This window comes from Alosa pseudoharengus, unplaced genomic scaffold (assembly GCF_046254945.1).
Source record: "Alosa pseudoharengus isolate Yale_2024_CS ecotype anadromous, Long Island Sound unplaced genomic scaffold, YU_APseudo_1.1 YU_APseudo_1.1_scf_20, whole genome shotgun sequence".
Taxonomy (NCBI): domain Eukaryota; kingdom Metazoa; phylum Chordata; class Actinopteri; order Clupeiformes; family Clupeidae; genus Alosa; species Alosa pseudoharengus.
The window spans coordinates 22,310,877-22,334,484 of record NW_027468664.1 but is presented as its reverse complement, the minus strand read 5'-3'; the positions used below and the strand labels follow the sequence as shown (position 1 = coordinate 22,334,484).

The 23,608-nt window shown below is 43.1% G+C and overlaps 1 protein-coding gene and 1 long non-coding RNA gene across 2 annotated transcripts in view; both read right to left on the bottom strand.

The window, feature by feature from the left end:
* Window positions 1–23,608, bottom strand: part of plxnc1 (plexin C1) — a 61,665-nt gene that overhangs the window by 22,421 nt on the left and 15,636 nt on the right. The window contains exons 13-23 of the mRNA XM_076296860.1: window positions 23,289–23,471; window positions 22,676–22,843; window positions 22,350–22,443; window positions 21,716–21,832; window positions 20,868–20,971; window positions 20,407–20,448; window positions 17,468–17,592; window positions 14,179–14,377; window positions 13,054–13,200; window positions 9,501–9,669; window positions 6,778–6,878 (exon numbers count right to left, since the gene is read on the bottom strand). Coding sequence (XP_076152975.1) covers window positions 6,778–6,878; window positions 9,501–9,669; window positions 13,054–13,200; window positions 14,179–14,377; window positions 17,468–17,592; window positions 20,407–20,448; window positions 20,868–20,971; window positions 21,716–21,832; window positions 22,350–22,443; window positions 22,676–22,843; window positions 23,289–23,471 — 1,449 coding nt within the window. The remainder of the gene's footprint in view (window positions 1–6,777; window positions 6,879–9,500; window positions 9,670–13,053; window positions 13,201–14,178; window positions 14,378–17,467; window positions 17,593–20,406; window positions 20,449–20,867; window positions 20,972–21,715; window positions 21,833–22,349; window positions 22,444–22,675; window positions 22,844–23,288; window positions 23,472–23,608) is intronic.
* On the bottom strand, window positions 1,817–6,172 carry LOC143136677 (uncharacterized). The gene is made up of 3 exons (XR_012989396.1): window positions 5,512–6,172; window positions 4,910–5,437; window positions 1,817–2,213 (listed from the first exon to the last, which is right to left on the bottom strand). It is a non-coding gene; the product is annotated as an uncharacterized LOC143136677 (long non-coding RNA).

The following is a 23,608-nucleotide window of genomic DNA, read 5'->3' as shown; positions in this document are numbered from 1 at the left end:
ACACCACACTTTCACATCACAGCACACACACATACGTTTACTTCCTTCCTCTCTCACATACATATGGGCAGCTGGACACACACAAACACACACACACACACACACATACACGTGAACACACATTTTCTTTCTTCCTTTCTTTAACACACACACACAGCTCTATTTCTGGGCTGTTTTACCTGCCACACTTCCTAGAACACTAGATAGAACACTACATACAAGCACACACACATAAAAAAAACACACACACACAAAATTCCCCTATCATCACACACACACAGGGTAACTTTTGAGTGTGTTGAGCAAAGTGGCTTCCCCACACATGCAAATACACACACACACACACACACACACACACAGTATCTGGATACACTGTCCCCAATCAGATAAAAAAAATCACACTAACACCCAAATCAACATACTGTTTGAGGGTGTGATTCATTTCAGTTGGTATCACTCCAATTCCAGTGTAAGAATGAACGTGCTGGCAAATGTGGCCGCTGGAAACCGTCATTTAGATATCACGCCCCAATACAGGCTCATTTTAGAGGCCTCGCCCCTAGAATTTACGACATTACGGTGCATAATACGTCCAAAAGAGAAATATTTCTGACCGGGAGACAACCCAAGTGACGTTGAAGTCCAGCTGAACCTTGTTCATTTTGACAGCTAGAAAAGTGTCATGAAGAAAGCCGGGAAACGATAGATAGCGGTTTACACATTCTGGCATGTGTGGTTCTCCAGCTGCACAGAAAAGAAGGAGGGACCTGCAGTGGGTGGTTAAGGCTGCTGAGCGTGTCATTGGATGACTATTGCCTTCACTCACAGACACCTCCTTCGGTAGACTGCAGAAGACAAGAACATTCCACAACCTGGTCCCTCTCTGTTCTTCACCAGGCTTGTGCAAAATTCCAGAATTGAATTGAAACTGGCTCTTAAATTCCAATTCAAATCTTGAATTTCACTTGCATTTCAATTGAGGTAGCAAACAGGAAGCAGAATTGCAATTTGAATTGTGCACAACCCTGGTTCTCACCACTGCCCTCCGGAAGGAGATTCAGGCCTAGTCCACACGTACCAAACCAATCTTTTTTTCCTTCGTCTTCCCTGGAACCGTATCAAGAATATTTGCGTCCAAACGGATCCATCTCAACACGACTCAACACGTTACTTCATATTCCAGGCCTATAGGTGGCACTGTTTCTTTACAGAAATTGACCAAAGCTTGCACGCTGTAAGCTTACAAACAGACAGAATAGGCTACAACGAAAATGGCTAGTGCAAGGAAACCAGAATTGTTTGTGTGGACTGATGGTGAACTGTCAACTTTAGTCAACTGTAAAACTAATAAACTTCATTTTTACGGTTTGTGAAGGGTGCAGTCCCGTCCTTTATTTGGCTAATGCAGGTAGGCGTACAAATAATCTCCTTTACTTTCTTTGGTTGTAGGATAGTCCGCGATTCACATTAGTGCGCTACCATCATATCTGACTTCACTAGACTGTGAAAATGTATGTATTTTTGTTGTAAGACATGTAAAATCAATGAATGACACCGGCACTACACACAAATTAATTTTAACTTACACCGCACTTCCCTAATAACTTCTGACTAGTTCTCTCGCGTCACTGACAGTAGCTAGAATGCATAAAAAAAACACTGGGAAAAACACTGTTCAGTTCACCAAGTCATAAGCTACTGGCGCTGTGCACCACCAGTTGTGATATAGTTATCCTACTGAGTGTAATCATAGGTAATGTCATGTATGAAAACTAGTATTGTTGGGCAATACTATGTCAAGTCCAGGGCAGCTGAGGTGTGGCGATGACATCATCAATACGCAAGTAGGCTATGCGTTTTCACCGTCCAAACGAACTCACAAGGGCTACGGTTTCAGATTTTTCCACCCTGGGACCAGGTTTCAAAAAAGTGCGGTTTCGGGCAGTGCTTTTTCGGGATTCGTTTGGACGATCGGCCAAGACGAAGCAAAATCGGTGCTTTTAACCCAAAAAGCGTCTCCGTGTGGACGGGGCCTCAGGGCCATGAAGTCAACATCAAACAGGTTAAAAAACAGCTTCTATCCACAAGCTGTCAAATCCATAACCCCAAATGCAAACTGAAAGAACTGTAATCTTACCTGGGACTGTTCTGTTTGTGCGTGTTGCTGGTTTGTCTGTCTGTTTAGCACTGTACGCACTTTTCATCTTCTGTACCTAAGGGTGTCACGATTTCGATTTTATTTCGAAATCGATCGAAATCACGCCTCAGCCAACACCTACCTTGGGGCATCCGTCTTGGGGGCCGACTGATCTCATGCAGCGGCTTCAGGCATCCCAGGGGCGGGGTACCTGCCCACAAGCTGGCCGGGGGGGGCAGCGTGCTAGTGGCCGTGGCCTCTCCAGGCACCCTTGTCGTTCCTGACAATCTCCAGGCCAGCCAGCCTCACCTCTCAGCTCGATCCATTAAGGCTTGGCTGGAGCAGATCCATGGGTGCTCCACCATGACCCACGCTCAGACCTTACGTGCAGAGCTGTCCACCCTCCTGGACAAAAGGGCGATAAGGGAAGTGAGGAGTTCAGACCCCCAAGCGGGGTTCTTCTCCCGTTATTTTCCTGTACCCAAGCACACAGAGGACCTTCGTCCTATTTTAGACCTCAGGGCTCTCAACGTACACCGGTCTCTGAGGTGCAGGTTCATCACAGTTCCGAGGGTGCGGCAGGCCATCAATGCAGGGGACTGGTTTGCTACCATCGACCTACAGGATGCTTATTTTCAGATACCCATGGCCAGGGCATTGGCAGTTCCTGAGGTTTGCGTTCGAGGGTCAGGTCTTCGAGTTCTAAGTCCCCCCATTTGGAATCTCTCTGGCACCCCGAACCTTCACCAGGTGCATGGAGGCAGAGGGGGCTCAGGATATTAAACTATCTAGAAGACTGGCTCATCTGTGCAACCTCAGAAGTGCAATGCCGCCTACACGTGGCCTTGTTGTTGAAGCACATTCAGGACTTGGGCTTGCGCCCCAATCCCAAGTAAAGCAGGCTCCAGCCTTCCCAGGTCACCACCTTCCTGGGCATGGTCCTGGACTCCAGGAGGGCAACCGTCTCAATGTCTCAGTTGCTTCACGTTGCACGCCCAGGTGGAGTGGAAACTCTGCCTTCGCCTCTTGGGCTTTATGGCCCACATGCGCCCAGTCCAGAGGTGCCTGTTGAGCCTTGGTCTGTGCCCCCAAAGGCCCTCCCAGGCCAAGGTGACTGTGTCCCGCAGGCTTCACAGGGCCCTACACTGGTGGAGAGATCCCGCCAACACCGAGAAGGAGAGTGCCATGGAACCAGAGATTCGTGACTGGGTCGTATTTACAGACGCATCCCCAGTAGGCTGGGGCGCCGTTCTCGATGGTCAGGTTATCAATGGTCTCTGGACGGACCCTTGGCTATCCCAGCACATCAATGTCCTGGAGCTGAGGGCTGCTCTCCTTGCCCTCCGACACTATCTGCCGTGGCGAAGATGTGATGGTGAGGACCGACAGCACGGTGACTGCGGCCTACATCAACAGACAGGGGGGCTTGGGGTCTCCAGGTCTTTGCAGCCTGTCGACAGACCTGTGGCTCTGGGCTCATCCCCTGTTCAGCTCTCTCAGAGCAGTTCATGTGCCGGGGGCCTTGTATGCTGCGGCCAACATCTTGTCAAGAGGGGGCCCACATCCCGGAGAGTCGAGGCTCTAGTTAGCTTCTTCCTATTCACAAAGGCTAACTAGCTAACGTTTTTTTAGTTTCTTACGATATATTAATTATTCAGTTAGCCTATACATAATCCTCACGTAACAATATTCACATGCTATTATAGATGTATTACATGGTCCTAAACAAATTGTTGTGATATTATGTTATAGTTTACCTGCATCATGTGAGAGGAGCGACATAATTGCTAAAAAGTGCCTCCTCAGTGTATAGGTAGAGGGTGTGGCCTCATTCAGGGTTACATATGGGTATTTGTGTGTGTAGGGGTACGGGCAGGGGTGGGATGGGCAAACATGTCATCATAGCACACTGACATCAAAACAATAGGCTCAGGTACAATATTTCAATAGTAGGCAAATCTAGTAGTAATAGCTTAAGAGTTTCAAGCATTTTCTTCAAATACTAAATAAATAGTTAAAATACAGATAAATAATATAAATAGATAGTTAAAATATAAAAATATAAAAATAAAAAACATGTTTCAAGTAAATTCTTCAGAAAGCCATCAACCTGTTTCATGGTCCTCTTTTTTCATGAATTATTAATTATCCGAGACAACAATTTTAACCATGTACATTCATTTCAAGCATTTTCTCTAGTCTTGATCTTAAATCTGAGCATGGCATTGAATTCCCTATATGTGAAAACCTATAAAAGCACATTACATTCAGGTTTTTACCTTGTACAGTCCTAAAGATAAGTGATTAATTAGATTTTGACCTGGCGGAGGCGGCCATATTGGATTTCTCCGTTTTGAGGCATTATGGGACATTTTTGAGCCTGGCATACAGAAGATTTGAATTCAGCACCCTTCAAAACCCCTAAAAATGTTGTATGCCAAAAATTAACATGATTTGCCTTCAGGGTTAATTTATTTTCAAAATTGACCTAGACTATTCTGTGTTGTTTCATTTTACTATGTTCACGTCTCTGTTTTAGCCTAAAATTAGTTCTGTTTACATTACAACCTCGCGGTTGGAACGGTTTCAAAGCGGTTTCAAAATAAAAGCCCCCCGAAAAAAAAAAGGAAAAGGCCAAAAAGAGTAAATAACATAAGGAATGCATTAATAGTAATATTTAAATTAGATCGAAAATCGAATCGAATTGTGACTTTAAAATCGAAAATTACATTGAATCGAGGATTTGGAGAATCGTGACACCCCTAACTGTACCCTAATCCCTTATGCAACTTTTTAAAATCTATTTATTGATTTTATCCTGGCATGACTGTTGTTTTTAATGATGCGTTATGCTGTCAATGTGGAGCTGCTTAACTGCTTTGTAAAGCAATGACAAATAAACTATTCTATTCTATCTATAAAGGGTAGGCCTAACATACTTTTTTCATGACTGTTGCACTTTCCAAAGCGATAGTAATGCACTCCAAATATGGCTATCCTAACCTATCAAATATGTCAACATAACAGGTTTCATTAAGGAAAGTAGGCTACAAATGTGCAGGAAAAGTCTTAGGTCCAAGATATTCCATGAATTCAACTCTTCAACTTCACAATCCTCTGCCGAGTTACTGCTTCGCCGTGCTATGCCACCTCAAAATCTTGCGTACGTGAGTTGAGACTTGACGTGAGATTCCAGCGTAGCCACCACTCATGTTCAAACTGATAAATGCCATGCTTTGTGTGGAAATGAGCGTACGCTTGTCCTGCGCCTGTTTTAGGATGTTGAGCATGATGGCTTTTCTACACACACACACACACACACACACACACACACACACACACACACACACACACACACACACACACACACACACACACACACACACACACACAGTCTGTATACCTTGTCATGTTTGAGGGTGTTGAGCATGGTGATGAAGGAGACATTTTGGATTACTAACATTTTTATGAAATAGAAGTGATTATTAATAATTGCATATGTATTAGAAGTGAATACTAATCTACATTTATTACATAGAAGTGATTAACATTTCATTTTTATATATTCTGTGTATGCTTTCTATACATTCAATACTGTGCATCAACTTTGCTTTGTCTGTCATTTGCTCTCTCCATGTCACGACTTTCTAATAAAGGTCATGCGACCCCCTTTGTCACGAGTTAAAGGTATTCGGCCTGAGGCAGTAATATTAGGAATATCCCGACAGGAACTAGACTATGGCAAGAAAATGCTGAAGGATGTATATGTATTGTATTGACCAATTATGTACTTACTTGGAGTAGCCACATGACTTGCGTATGGCGCATGGATCGCATGCTATGTCCAAGAAGTGTCCATGTATTGTTTTTCTGCATGTATGGGGATTTTTGGAAAATACCACTGTACTCATGAGATTTGTATTACCAATGTAACTAACATGCATAAGATGGGGCCTCGCCCTAGAGAACTTTGAGTAGTGTTACTGGAACATGCTGTTGCCAGTGACATTGCTCCCGGTATCGTGAATAAACCTGCAGTGGTTCCTCACACCTGAGTGTTGCCTGGATATTTTTGACCACAGTTACTTTTCTACACACACACACACACACACACACACACACACACACACACACACACACACACACACACACACACACACACACACACACACACACACACACACACACACACACACACACACACACACACACACACAGTCTGTATACCTTGTCATGTTTGAGGGTGTTGAGCATGGTGACTTCTTTACACACACAGACAAATATTTTGACCTTGTAACATACACACTGATGAAGGCCGCAAGGCCGATAGTTTTGTAACTGTTACCCCTGCTGCAATGTGAAAATAAATCAGCGAAAAGAAAAGATTTTGGAGTGCGACCAATTTTTGATTTTCTATAAGTTCCCTGGATCACGCACCCACAAGAACAAACGGGTGAGCGCGGTGTTTGCAAAAAGGACTTTCTTTACACACACAATCACATTCACACACACACAGTGTCTGCGTACCTTGTAATGTTTGAGGGTGTTGAGCATGGTGACTACCCTAACCACACAACACACACACACACACACACACACACACACACACACACACACACACACACACAGTGTCTGTGTACCTTGTAATGTTTGAGGGTGTTAAGCATGGTGACTTCCCCCATCACCTCTGAGCTGCTGTCCACTTCCTGTAGCGCCTCATACCGCCCATCCCGCTCATATTCTGCAGAAGAAGAACAAGAAAAGAGGAGGGGGGAGAGAGGGAGAGAGGGCATTGCAAAAAAGGAGAAGAGAAAAAGTAAGAAAGAGAGGGGAGTACAGAGAAAAAAAGAGAAAATAGAGGAAGGGAGTGAAAGTGAGAGAGAATCAGAAATTTCACAAACACACACACACACACACTGGGGTGCTTTAGTAATGTAATACTACTAATAATATATCTGTTCCAAAGCACTATTGAAATATACCTCAGGTTCAGACATGTATCTAGTCCCATATACTGTATACCTCAGATTAAGACATGTATCTGTCCCAAGCACTATTGAAGTCTGCCTCAGGCTCAGATTAAGACATGTTAAATTGTCCAACCCCTGTAATTCAGGCGAAGTGCAAATAGCATTAAAAATCATAAAAAACTCCACTGTGTACGTGTACTGTGTAGCATTCATTAGAATGTATTTCTGTGTCCCAAACTTTAATATCAAAATGTTAATACAGGTATTATATTAAGCATGAATGTGTTAAAAAGAGTGTGTTTTTTGAACAAGCTCATTTAAAAGAACTTTAATTTGTCTGTGGACGGCAAACTTATAGCGTAATAATAGTTGCAATTAAAGAAAGTGAATTTGAGCTAGTAATCTATTTTAGCCTGTGTGAGATTCTGAATCCGTGTGCACTCCCTAATTAGAACCAAACAAAAACGTCAACGTTCTGAAGTTAAGGCTTATTTTAATAAGGAAGAAATGAACTGGAACTTGAAGTATTTCCAAATGGAAATTCACTAGTTCGCCGTCCGTATGATTGCTATGCTTTGAGTGTAAGTTAAGCACCTGTTTGGCAAGGTAGCAGGCCGTGGTCTTGGAATGCCTGAAGCAGAGATTGCGATAGAGTGATGGCCGCTTGCACCCCCTGTGTAAGGAGGATGAGTAACTGGGCTATCAGTGAAATAGAGGAGTAGGGGGAGGAGGAGGGATAATTTCACAAATGCTGGAGCGTGTGACGTAAGGAAAGGAGGCCGTCTTAAATACCCTGGCAGCGGTAGGCAGGTGGGTTAATTGCTGTCAATCATCCCTAACAAGGCCGTAGTCATGATGTCAACATTGGGGGGGACCAAATCTGTGGTGTGGTCTGAGGGACCCCCAAACAGAATTTCAATACATTTCCTACCATGCAAAAATATTATTAAAAATCACAAACAAGGGGTTAGTTAGGTCAGTCAATTAGGTTATTCCAAACTTTTGACGGACACAGATGACCCCCCCCCCCCCCCCCCCCCCCGTGAGTTTGGTGAAAAGAGAAGGGTGGAGAAGAAGCAACTTCACTGGTCCATCCCTGGACCTGTGACTCTATGTGGTTCTTTGACATATTACTTACACCTGAAGATTTTTTTAAACTAAGGCTTAGACTCATAGGTTTGGAGCCTAATAAGATTTTGTCTTTTAATTTAGATTTTATTATGCTGGCGGCTAATCACACAACTAATCACACAATTTTAACATAGTTTGAAAGGGACAGGATTCAGGAATAGGCTACTAAGACAGGCCCCTCTTCTGTCTGACTCACCTCGTGTTACCCCTGTATGTATTATAGACTGGCTTCTGACAGAAATTACGTTTTGTGCCAACATGTAGAAACACTAGGCCTACTACAGCCTTTAATTGGTGAATGGAGGTGCAAATTCCTTTCTTTGGTTATTGTCCGCGATTCACATTAACTGTAGGCTATCACGTATTGTAAACGTCGCCACATTTGATCACGTTTTGCCTGCATGGATGCGCGATTGAGTGCGCATCTAAATAATATGCAAGATGCAACAATCATTTCTAAGAGGCCTATACACGGTAATTTCTGGCATTACTACTAGCATATGAATGCATTATTTATGTTGAAAGACGTGAAAGAAATGACACAGGCTTGCACAAATTCATCATTTAAAATAAAACGTTTCACTTTCGCTATCATTGCGAGAATAGGCTACAATATGGAAAATGTTCCCTTTCAGTCTGATCGGCTCCAAACATGTATGGGATTTCCTTAGCCTGTGCTACACCTTTCCAAGAGGTTTTGTGAAAATTGTACCGGTAGCTTTTGCGATATTGTTGACAGCCCTACCTCACCACAGTAGGGTGCAGTAAATGAAAGATTTTGATAGCGCACGCCACTAACGAAAAACGGAAAATCACCAGGACAAACCACTCAGGGGTGTCGGCTACTCTGGAACCATAGGTCACTAATTTGTGCGTTATTTACGTTTGATTACATTTCAGATACGTGTTGGTTTCCTGTAGGCCTAGTATAGCGCTTTATTCTTTCTTTCTTTTTCTATGTCCGAATATTGGGGGGGACATTTTGGTCATATTTGAATATTGGGGGGGACACGTCCCCCTCAATGTCTATGGTGACTACGGCCCTGATCCCTAAGCTCCTCCCGAACTTTGTTTAGAAAACATCATATAACACAAACCTATTAATTTTAATCTGAACGAACAGAGCTGTCAGCTAGCTCTTGTGGAGTGTGAACTCGCTCAATGCTGCAGGCTGGACTCGAACCTGTGTCCCCTTGGACACTGAGCCCGTAGAGGTGGTACAGGACTGTGCTCTCTTCCTGTCGTTAGCCTGCGGTACTCACCGATGTCGATGTTGCGGAGCTGCTGGGTGAAGTGGAAGCCGAACTTGCGGTGGAAGGTGAGCAGGATCTTCTCCTTCACCTGCTCCACAGTGTCACAGTCCAGCGCAGAGATGTCCAGCGGCTCACTCACCTCGCCCTCCGTGCCCACCGCAAACAGCACTGTCAGCTTCTACACACACACACACACACTTCAACATCACCGCAAACAGCACCGTCAGCTTCTACACACACACACACACACACACACACTTCAACATCATCACCGCAAACAGCACCGTCAGCTTCTACACACACACACACACACACACACACACTTCAACATCATCATCGCAAACAACACCATCAGCTTCTACACACACACACACTTAAACATCATTACCGCAGACAGCACCATCAGCTTCTACACACACACACACACACACACAAACACACACACACACACACTTCAACATCATAACCGCAAACAGCACCATCAGCCTTTACACACACACAAACTTGAACCATCACTGCAAACAGCACTGTCAGCTTCTACACACACACACACAAGATATACACACAGACACACACACACACACACACACATACAATCCTATACTATTACCAATACAGCTGCACTGAAACATAGAGGGGTGAAGTTTTACTCTACATTGATACACAGTCTTATGATAACTTCAGGGACTGATTAATGAAGTCCAACGACTCTTATGACTGACTGAAATTCAATTTAAATTATAAAACAGCAGGTAGATGCACAGGCTGATGCACATCGGCACCAACATAAGCGTGGTGTCACTCTTTTACGACTGACAGCGACCTCATGCCGGCACACACGCACACACACAGAGCTTTAAGACCTCAGACACACACACACACACACACAGAGCTTTAAGGCCTCGGACACACACACACACACATACACACACACAGAGCTTTAAGGCCTCAGACACACACACACACACACACACACACACACACACACACACACACAGAGCTTTAAGACCTCAGACACACACACACACACACAGAGCTTTAAGGCCTCGGACACACACACACACACACACACACACACAGCTTTAAGGCCTCAGACACACACACACACACACACACACACAGAGGAAAGACGTCACTGCTGTTGAAAATCTCTTTCACTTTGACTTGCAGAACAATAATTTGCACTGAGAATCCCTGCAGAAACCACACCAATCACACACACACACACACGCGCATGCACGTGCACACACACACACAGACGCACACACTGATACACAAGTGTCCTCCGTTCTATTAGATATATAACAAGTTCCTACTGGCCAAAGGCCCAATATGTTGTTAACACCTGGTATGTGTGTGTGTCTATGACTTCAGCTATGAATATTAATATATTATAACGTTTTTATGTGTTGTTTCTCAATGTTGCATGAAACAACTTCAAAGAGGGATTCTATTTGTTTTTCTACAGTATAGCACTATTGCTGAAGCTATTACTGTCCTTTTAATACCATTTACCATTTATCCTTTTATTATTATTATTATTATATATTTTTTCTCTTTCCTTTCATTATTTCATTTTATCTCTATATCAATACTTATGTAAAGTTGATTATTAACATGTTATACTTGTAGCTTTGACAACAGTGACTTTACTCATTCATGCCAATAAAGCACCATTTGATTTGATTTGATTTGAGAGGAGAGAGAGAGAGAGAGAGTATGAGTGTTTTTGTGTGTGTGTGTGTCTGGTGTGTGTGTGTGTGTGTGTGAGAGAGAGAGAGTGAGAGAGAGAGTATGAGTGTTTTTGTGTGTGTGTGTGTGTGTGTGTGTGTGTGTGTATGTGTGTGTGTGTGTGTGTGTGTGTGTGTGTGTGTGTGTGTGTGTGTGTGTGCGCGCCTAACAACTCTGCCAACGTGTCAGCCAGCTAACTGAAAGAGAAGGATATGCTTTAACCGTAGCTCTGAAGTCTCGACTTCCTTCCTCTGTTGTGAAGCAGATCTGAGGTCTGAAGCCAGGGCAACACTTTTTTCGTTTTATATGTTTATTTGTTTGTGTTATGTACTGTGTGTGTGTTGTACTAGCTGTATCATTGTGGGCAGCCATTTTATGTTATTGATTTTGTGTGATGTGTTGTCTAGAGAACAATCTGATTCAACACCACGCACACACACATACACACACACACACACACACACACACACACACACACACACACACACACACACACACACACACACACACAAACACATATACACATACACACACAGATGTCTCTTTTCCTGTCAAACCCCACCCAGGTGGCGTGTGGATAGTGGTAGATTAGACAGTGGAGATTGTGGTAGATTAGAAGAAGGAAAAAAAGACAGAGCAGCGTTTGGCAAACACAAATGTCACAGCATAGCACTATGATATTGAACATACAAAAGTTGCAACATCACAAGGTTATCACCCCCACCCCAGCACCACCACATTTGAATTTTGACACATGTTTTTGGGAGGCTATGTGTGAACCCATAGCTCAAGGACTCACACGCAAATTAATTAAATCTTTTATTACTTTTTCAGGTGGAGCAGCCGTGGCCTACTGGTTAGTGCTTCGGACTTGTAACCGGAGGGGTTGCCGGTTCGAACCCCGACCAGTAGGCCCTTGAGCATTGCACCTAACCCCTCACTGCTCCCCGAGCTGTTGTTGCAGACAGCTCACTGCACTGGGATTAGTGTGTGCTTCACCTCACTGTGTGTTCACTGAGTGCTGAGTGTGTTTCACTAATTCACGGATTGGGATAAATGCAGAGACCAAATTTCCCTCACGGGATCAAAAGAGTAAATGTACTTATACTGTGACACCTGTGGTCCTCGATAGTTTGGATGTCAGTGCTGTGTGTGTTGTCAGTTGTGTGTTTGGATGTCAGTTGTGAGTTTGGATGACAGTGGTGTCTGTGGTTGTACGTGGTGCGTTTGGGTGTCAGTGGTGTGTTTGTGGATCAGTGGTGTGTTTGGTTGTCAGTGGTGTGTGGTTGTACGTGGTGCGTTTGGTTGTCAGTGGTGTGTTTGGATGTCAGTGGTTTGTTTGGTTGTCAGTGGTGTGTGTGGTTGTCAGTGGTGTGTTTGGATGTCAGTGGTTTGTTTGGATGGTGTTTGTGGTGGTGAGGGTATCGTTGCTGGACACGGTGTAAGTGGTGTGTTACCAGGGGAGACACAGATACACACACACACACACACACACACACACACACACACACACACACACACACACAGAGCTAGTGGTGTGTTACCAGGGGGCTCAGGGTCTATACACGCACACACACACAGACACAGAGCTAGTGGTGTGTTACCAGGGGCCTGAAGTCTACACACACACACACACACACACACACACACACACACACACACACACACACACAAACACACACACACAGAGCTAGTGGTGTGTTACCAGGGAGCTGAAGTCTACACACACACACACACACACACAGACACAGAGCTAGTGGTGTGTTACCAGAGGCCTGAAGTCTACACACACACACACACACACACACACACAGAGCTAGTGGTGTGTTACCAGGGGGCTGAAGGCTTGGGCCTGCCACAGCAGCCAGTCTTCGTTGAGGGTGTAGAGGGCCTTCCCTGTGACCGAGTCCACCGGCCCTTTACTGATCTGCTCCATCAATGCACACACCAGCAGGTACAGAGGCTGCCCCACACACTCCTGATGGACACACACACACAAGATACACACACACAAGATACACACACACACACACACAAGATGCACACACACAAGATACACACACACACACACACACAAGATGCACACACACACACACACAAGATACACACACACAAGATACACACACACACACACACAAGATGCACACACACACACACAAAAGATACACACACACAAGATACACACACACACACACACACAAGATGCACACACACACACACACAAGATACACACACACAAGATACACACACACACACACACAAGATGCACACACACACACACACAAGATACACACACACAAGATACACACACACACACACACAAGATGCTCACACACACACACACATACACACACACACACACACACAAGATGCACACACACACACACACCACACACACAAGACACACACACACCACACACACAAGACACACACACACACACACACGATGCACACACACACCACACACACACACACACACACAAATACAAGATACACACACACACACACACACACAAGATGCACACACACACACACAAGACACACACACACACACGATACACACACACACACAAACACAAGATACACACACACACACACACACACACTCACACAGAGACAAACACAGAAGGCTTTATCAGAAAACCCACCAACATAACTGACCAAGTGCCTCTTAACCACTAGTTGTAAAAGTGGTCATGACTATACATGTTAAAGGGATATCCTAACTTTTAGCTATAGGCTAGGAATAAGCTAACTGGTGTAACCCTCTTACAGTGGATTAAGCTACGCTAGGCTAATGTCAGACTGGGTTATTGCACACACACAGAAGAGATCTTTCCTCTTATATTAACTCTAGGAAATAAGGAAAAAAGCTGATTTCCCCAAAAAGTTGATATGGTCATTTTAACAGACATAAGTCTGAATTAATATAAAAAAAACACAATTCCTGACTGACCCTGAGAAAGCCGTAGAGGCAGATGGACATCCAGTTGGTGAGCAGCTTCTCCACGATGGACTCGGTGCGCCGCAGGAGCAGCTTGGGCTGGGCGTTACTGGGCTGGTCCATCAGGGACACCAGCAGCTGCTCCATCACCTGCGTCAGGTACGGCAGGTCGTCATGCAGCGCCAGCGTCAACAGAGACGCCACCATTACCCTGGGGGGGGGGGGGGGGTTAAAGAATCATGGATAGAGGGAAGAAGGAGGAGGACGAAGAGAAAGAGAGAGGAAGGGAGTGAGAGAAGGATTAGAGAGTAAAGAAAAGATAAGATGTAAAGAAAAACAGAGAGAGATGGAGAAGGGAGGAGTTTGGTATGAGAGATAGAGAGAGAGGGATATGTAGAAATGGAAGAGGTTAAGGAGAGAGAGAGAGAATGGGAGGTTGGGAGGAAGATAGATGGGAGGAAGATAGAGGAGGGAGAGATGCAGAAGTAAGAGCAAAGGGAGAGAGGGGGGGGGGTTGAGATGGGAAGAAAGAGCGAGAGAGAGAGGCAGAGAGAGATCCATAGGTAGAAATGAGGAAGGATAAGACGGTAAAGAGGCAAAGAGAACAAAAGATAGGAGGAGAGAGGGGGGGTAGAGAGAGAGAGAGAAAGAGAGAGAGGCGGAGTTGAAATATGAGAGGAGGCATGAAATGGGGAGAAAGAGGGGGAGAGAGAGAGAGAGAGCAGAGTGTAAGAGGAAGTGAGAGGTTGAGTTGGGGAGAGAGGGGAAATGAAGAAACAGAAAAGGGAAGGAGGACGAGTGCGTCAGATGGGGCAAGAGCCAAACAGTTCTGAGAATCAAACAACATGAGCAGCAAACTCTCCCTTTGACTAGACACCGTGTGTGTGTGTGTGTGTGTGTGTGTGTGTGCGCATGTGTGTGTGTGTGTGTGTGTGTGTGTGTGTATGTGTGTGTGTGTGTGTGTGTGCGCGTGTTATGCAGTCTGTGTGTCTAGCTTTGCCAGCAATTTCGCTCTTCGTCCAAAGAGTCGGAACAAGATGTGAAATTGAGTATCAGACCTCACTGGTGTCATGGGGTCAGGTGACATATGTGGGGGAATAACTACAGAACTAAATTTAATTCCCTTTTTATCCTTTGTTTGAATATTTACATTTTATATCTAATCATACTTACAACAATGAGGAATAACATTAAAGCTGCGTTGCAGAGACCGTAGGTAACAGGTACAACTGGCATTGCCTCAAGATACCCTATAGAGCCCAGTGCCAGATCCAAACACTCGTGTGTGTGACTACATCCTGAGCTGCAGGCGGGGCGGACATCTTTGCCATTACTGTCGCAACAGTGGTGATGATTCAATCAAGAAGAAACGCATTGCTGTGATTAGGCTGGCGACTGGAAAGTCTGACATTTCGCCACCACATCGCCCTTCTCTCCCGATATTTCGCCACTACACCGCCCTTCTCTCTCGACTTTTTGACACGGTGTCACCTCACTCACCACCACTGCCTTCAGCAGGGACAGAGGCACATGTTCGACCTTCTCAGACTATTTACATGGTGCAGATTTCTCAGTAGTGTCATATTGGATCCTACAGTTAGAGGCACAATAAGCCCATTTCACAGTTTCAGAAAGTAAAAGTCCTGCCATGTATTCCTTCTGCACAGGTCACACTGCTAATTAAATTACCTATCTGGCCGCTAATTAGCTAACCTACCTGGCCGGTAATTAGCTAGCTTACCTGGCCGCTAATTAGGATCAGCTGGTTTATGGTTGTTATCAAATGATGTCTGCCTCTGCATAAGACCCTCTCTGACTAGCTCCAGGCTGTGTTCTAATTAGCATACTTCTGTACTTACAATACCTATTATGAGTGGACTTGTGCAGTTATATTAGGTATTGTAAGTACATAATATTGAAAGCACACTATTTGGATATTTGATTTAGTTTATATAGTATATTTAGTATTTTCTTATTTTCTACTGTCTCTATTGTACAGTGGAGTTTTTTTTAGATGCATATAATTTTCTGCTGTAAGTGCATGTTGTGTGTGATGTCTGTATGCTACTGAGACCTTGAATTTCCCTTTGGGGATCAATAAATTATCTATCTATCTATCTATCTATCTATCTATCTATCTATAAGTATGCGGATTGGAACACAGTCCCAGAGTCAAACTTAACCCTCTTAGGACCCTATTACAGGGGTTAGTCAGCTGCGACACTCGTGTGGGGAGAAAAACACAAACCTACTGTATTTAACATGTTGCTTAAGAAAGGCACACACTTTGCCATTAAAATGAGTTTCTTTGGCAAAAACAACGGTTCCTCCGTGCACCTAGTGTGAAGTGAAGTTACGGCAGAAAACTCTTCTAAACACACTGAACTTGAACTTCACGCTACAGATTTTCTCTGTATAGAAAGTTCCGTTATCAGTGAGAACATCAGCATGCTTGCAACCTGATCATGTGAGTGTTTGGATGCGGGGAGATTAAATAGCCACTCACACTCAAAATTAACACTCACATTCACACTCACACACACACACACATACACACTTTTCACAGTTCTCTCTTTGCCAAGACCACTTCCTGGAAACACATACAGATAAGAAACTGTGATCTGTGCTGCTGTTTTCAGTTCTCTGAAGCCAAAAGCTTAAGGTTAAACTGTTAACCATGTTGTTAGTTGCTTTGGTTAAAAATGTGTCAGCCAAATGTAATGTAATGTAGTGTAAAACACACACACACACACACACTGTGGTGCTATGCTGGTACTTTCAAAAACTTTTGCTATACCACTAAACATGCACATTATCTTTTTGTTTTCTGGGCTATCAAACTTGGCTGACTAATATATATTTTTTCCCTTTGCAATACAGTAGATTCCTGCCTTAAACGGAATGGTCATCATTTCTAATAAATTACCAATACAGTAGATTCTTGCCTTAAACGGAATGGTCATCATTTCTAATAAATGACCAATACAGTAGATTCCTGCCTTAAACGGAATGGTCATCATTTCTAATAAATGCTGAAAGCATCATGCTGAATAAAACAAGTACATTTATCTGCCAGTGCAGTAAGTAAATTTACCTTGAATTGTCTTAAATCTTCAATCTTATCTTCAATTAAGATAAAATTACTTACTCCACTGGCATATAAATTTACTTGTTTTTATGTCTGAATTTAGGAAGATAATCTTACAAGAAAGCTCAAAGTAAGTATCTTTATACTAAAAACATTTTTTGGGAAGATATCATTTTTCGCAGTGCACACACACACACACACACACACACTGACTTGTCCTTGACGAGGAAGTTCTTCTGCTCTTCCAGCGTGTGGACGAACGAGGTGAGGAAGAGCTGATCTCTGATCAGACGGGAGAGGGCCCTGCATCTCTGGTCCTGATGCTCCTTCACTGACAACTACAGGACACAGAACAGTCACGTTCACTTTTAGGGTACATTCACACCAACAATAACAGGACACAGAACAGCCACGTTCACTTTCAGGGTACATTCACACCAACAACAACAGGACACAGAACAGTCACGTTCACTTTCAGGGTATATTCACACCAACAACAATAACTACAGGACACAGAAGTTATGTTCACTTTCAGGGTACATTCACACCAACAACTATAACTCTGACGATAAGGGCAAAAAAGTATCACTTTAGCTTATATGAATGACAACGTCCAAATATACAGTTTTTCTCGATCGCTTTAATGCCTGTGTCAACTCTGACATTATGTTTTCAAAACAATTAACACTCCGGTCTAAATAAAAGCACTCTGGACAAAATGACATATTTTGCTTGCAAAAGGCTCTTACAAAACATTTAAAACATGCACCAAAAACAAATTATCTTGTAGTCAAATCACTGTGTGATTTCAATCAATCATTACACACTGGACAACAAAATGCAAAATACAGTACTCAAAATGAGGAACTCTCATTTTTGCTATGTATGTGCCATTTCTTAAATTTTTTGTCTGATATTAGAACAACTACAACTTGTGTGAGAAATGTTTGAACCCAATGCAACACAACGCAAGAGATGACTCAAAGCAATCGAGAAAAACTGTCAACTATTTCAATAACAACATGAAGAATTATAGTTGGGGATCACTTTCAGGGGTGCGCTTCTAGAAAGCGCAGTTGGCTAACTTCCGTCACAATCTTTGTAGTTAGAACCGTGGTTCTTGGATTTGGTGTTTTTAGAAAGGGTGGATCGAACATTCAAGCACAAAAAGTTTGTTGGTTGGAACTAATGCCCCTGAACAGTCGCACTTGTCTCGTTCCTTGGTAGTTCTGGTTGGTGATGTTGTCAGTGTCAAAGGATAGGACAGGAGCCTAACCAAAAATCACGATCAATGACACAATGGGTAAAGCAGGTGACTTGATATTAGGAGGACGTTATAGGTTCGATACCCTCATTAGGCGGCATTGCTCTCTTGCTTCTGACTACGTGCGGTTGAACTAGTGTGACACGTGGAAATATTAAATAAAGCTATGCAACTTTATTTTAAACAATTATTTTTAACTTATGTCAATAATGGTTTATCTACATAGAGTAATATATAAATACATATATAGGGTCAAAACCTTTTTGTTGTGTCTCGTAAAAGGAGAGACAGGAGATTGTTATAGTTATGTTTATAGTCGTGGTGTGAACGGCCCTTTAGGCCTCTTTCACAGCTGGCTCATTTGGAGCCATTGAATAGGAACTTGGAGCGTTCCCTCCAAAGATCGGCCCGGTTGGGTATATATGAATACAGCAATCACACTTCGTTTCAGAACAAAACAAATGGACCAAGCCCGCCGAGAGGAGGTGGCCTTGGCTCATTTCCAATCGAACTGTAAAGCGGCATGTTATGTCTAAAATATCTGTCAAAGTCGAAGCCAAAGTCTATGTGAAAGACAAAATTTATATTGATTAGGCCCATGAATCCGAAACAAAATAGGTATGGAAACACCCTTATTCATTTTGCTGACACTTTAATACAAAGTGGCTTACAGTTAACGTTGAATACACAGCAAAAAAAAAGGAACAAAAATCTACACTGAGCGAAACTCCAGGAGAGAAACAGAACCGGATCAAACTCATAGAGTCAGAAAGATTAAGGAAATAGAACCTCCCTTATGAAAAAGACCTACAGGAATCTTATACGGTAGTAATCTTATAGGAGGAAATATTATAGTAATCTTAAAGGAATACCGTATATATTATAGGAATCTTAAAGCATTTTGGGACTTACTATAGTAGCACTATAAGACTGTACACTACCACTTTGCTTTGGACAAAACATCTGCTAAATTACATAAACATAAATACACACACATAAACATAAACAAAACATAAACATACCACAGAACTACTATAGAAATAATATAGTATTGTTATAGTTCTTTCTCGTAAGGGAGAACCTAATGAGACACAGAACCAGGGCCAGGAAGGCCTCTTTAAAGGAACTTACAGTAAGAGATGGAACTGCAAGAGGAACATGGGTTAGCGTGATAGACGTGCAGGAAGAATTGGTCAAAATATAACCAAAAACGGAAGAAACCACACCACACCACATTTCTAGATGCACTGGATGTTATTATTGCGCTAGTCTCGGCTGTGCAGCATTTGTCAAGTCCTGCCAAAACGTTGGGCAATTAAAAATGACCACTGCATCTAGAAACAGAGAATGCGGTTTCTTCTTTTTTTATTTTAGAATCACTTAGTGACCAGCACCTCACTGAGAAGTATTCACGGTGTGTGTTTGCTCTTTCCGAATGAAACTAACAGTGCCAGAAAAATAACATCTGTTAACATTAGTGACCATGAAAAAGGTCAGTGAGGTGAAGTCGGGTTAGAATTCAATTTACTGAACACCAAACATGGCCAGTAATAGAGGTTGGGGTGGAAGACAAAAATGAGAAATGGGCAAGTTGTGTGTTGGCAACAACACTCTTCAGACCTTTCTTTCTAGATTTGCAATGTTTGAACGACTGGTGATTGTGCATTGATGCAATTTAAGTTATTTAGGTGTGTGTGTGTGTGTGCGTGTGTATGGGGGGTTGTGAGAGAGAGTGTGTGTGGCAGGGCTGGGGTGGGTACCCACTCATATGGGCCTGCGCATGTATGTGTTGGAATTTATATTTACAAGACATGTGTCTGTCTGTGTGTGTGTGTATGTGTGCAACTATTTTGCTGTTTCCTCTTGCATATCATCTACAATCGCTCACCTGAGTTATGTCTTTCATTATAGATGTTGCCAAGGGTCCTCCCTAAAATACACAAGTCCAAAAAAAAAAAGGTTTTGCCATCAACATACTATATCTCTATATTGTATTGCATGCATTATATATGCATTAATCTGCTAGTGGTGTAGTTTAGCTACTTCAGGAAAGAAGATTCTAGAAGCAATCTGCTAATGGTGTAGTTTAGCTACCTCAGGAAATAAGATTCTAGAAGTAATCTGCTAGTGGTGTAGTTTAGCTACCTCGGGAAAGAAGATTCTAGAAGCAATCTGCTAATGGTGTAGTTTAGCTACCTCGGGAAAGAAGATTCTAGAAGCAAAATGCTAGTGGTGTAGTTTAGCTACCTCGGGAAAGAAGATTCTAGAAGCAAAATGCTAGTGGTGTAGTTTAGCTACCTCGGGAAAGAAGATTCTTGAAGCAAAATGCTAGTGGTGTAGTTTAGCTACCTCGGGAAAGAAGATTCTAGAAGCAAAATGCTTGTAGTCCAGAAACGGAATGGCTCCTGTGCTGGATATCAGCTCCAATCTTTCAGTCTGCATATCCACAAAACCTACAAGCAACAAGAGAGATGTGTGAATGTGTGTGTTGGGGGAGGGGGGTGGGGTGTTGTGAATGTGTGTGTTGGGTGGGTGTTGTGATGTGTGTGTGTGAGGGGTATGTAACAAACAAAGTCACAAGGCAGCGAGACAGCATCCATAAGTAATTTCTCGACCCAAACCCCGTCACGCTCTCCCCACAAAAAAAAAACCCAAAATATATTTCTTTTAAAAAAAGAGGCATGTACTTTTTCTCACTTTATGTGTGAAAATAGTTAATTCAGAAAGATTAAGGACCTGCAGACTTTCACACTCACACTCACTCACACACACACACACACACACACACACACACACACACACACACACACACCATCCAATAATCCAATAATCCAATCAAGCATCTATTCTGATGTTAATTAGTAGCACACTCCAGAAGACTCCAGCAGAGATGATTTGATTGGTTGTGTGAGATGTGTGTGTCTTGAGGGAAGTGACCATGGCAGATCAGAGCTAGACGTGAGTTGTGTGAGGGGTGTGTGTAGAGGGGTATGGATGTGAGGCGTGTGTGAGTGTGAGTATAGATGAGTGTGTATAGAGGGGTGTAGGTGTGTGTGTGTGTGTGATGTGTATGAGTGTGAGTGTGAGGGTTGTGTGTAGAGAGGTATGGATGTGGAAAGAAGGGTAGGAGGGGTAAAGATACGTGGTGTGTGTGTGTGAGGGTTGTGTGTAGTGGGTGTTTTCCTGAGGAGACTGACCTTGGCGGATGTCATTGCGGATCTCGCATTCGATCGTTTCAATCCGCCTTTGCATCTGATCTCTTAGCATTCTCTGCTTCTTACGATGGAAGTACAGACCCACCACCACCATCACCGCTAACACACACACACACAAACAGAAATGCACACAAAAACAAATGCACACAAAGAACGAAATAATTAATAGAGCATAATGCTCTTGCTAAACACTTATTTTGGTGACTTTGGTCTGAGAAAAGCACTCCACAAAAAGCGCATTAGTGGCTTACTTACTTAACCACACACACACACACACACACACCACACACACACACACCACCAAAATTGTGATCCATATCAGAGAATAAGACATCATGTGACTGAACTCAGCTGAATTACCATGGCAACGCTGCAGCTAGTATGAACTTAAACTGCCATTTACATCCAGAAACCTGTTGCTCATAATGATTTTAACTAAATAATTTACTTTTCATGGTTGCTATACAGTATATGTCTATTTTGTCCAAGGTGATTTATAAACATAAGTTCTGTGACAAAATGCAGATACATACAGTATGATAGATAAAAGTATCTGCCAAATGAATCCATGTAAATGCAATGTAAATTATATGATGCCCCCCATAACGGTCCTTACCACAGATGACTATAGTGGTGCTGGTAGAGATGGCAGTGACGTAGAGCAGGTTGCGGCTCTTTTGAAGGTTGAATGAAAACTTTCCAACAGTGATCTAGAACAAAAAGGTAACAAGTCATGATACTGATGATGATGATGGAGCTATCCTATAATTAACGACTAACATTAAGCTATGTTCAGTAAGATCTTGCATTGATGATGATGGAGCTATCCTATAATTAACGATTAACATAAAGCTATGTTAAGTAAGATCGTGCATTGATGATGGAGCTATCCTATAAGACCTTGCATTGATACTTTTAAATGTAAAGTAAAAAGTTGCTCACCTTCAGTGAGTTTATGTGGATGCCAGGCTGATTTTTGATATCACAGAGAACTGAGGTGGTGTCATTGCTGTTCTCGATTCGGTCTATCACACAGACATATGACACCTCCCCCTGCATGGCCTGGACCTGGATCTCTGAATCCTTCAGATTCAGGGAGTCTGCAGTTTTCTGGACAGAGGGAAAGATACTAGGGGTGTAAAGGTAGGCTACAAATATTTGTACCAAACCGTTTAGGTACAGAATGTTAAGTTCGATACAGATGTGTACCAAATGTACCGAATGCAATCTTAAGCAGTAACCATGTTTCAAATTTGAGTTCCCACACAAACATATTAAGTGGCGGACCTTTTGTCTCAGATTAGTTAATTAACAAGAAAAACATTTGACACCTTTCCAAAATACTATTCCTCCTATTGAGCATCAGCAATATTGTCAGTGAATGTTAGAGTACAGGCTTACTGAACCGAAAATTAACCAAATTTCAAAACTGATGTTGGAATCGGGATTTTTGGGTACCGTTAAATGTCTACAGGCTACATGTGCGCAGTTGTACCTTGCGTTGACTATGAGTCGGCCCTTACAGTGTATGTGCTGTGTAAAGTAAGGGGGCTACCTGTATGATGACGGACATGTCGTTGCCGGTGCGTGTGGTGGTGAAGCTGGTGAATTGTGGGTCCGGGTGGTAGGTGAGCTCCTCTCTGCAGGTCACTGAGGTGTTCCCCACCACCAGCTCCACAGACACCTGTCTGGACCCAGAGGAGTCCAGTACACCAGCAGGGGTGGAGTAGACAGTCGTCTGGAGGTGCAGATGACCATGATAAATACACACACACACACACACACACGCACCTACAGCATGTATGTCTATCAACACCAGGAAGGATGGAATAGACAAATGTCTGGAAATACAAATCTCAAAGTCTTGAGATTGAA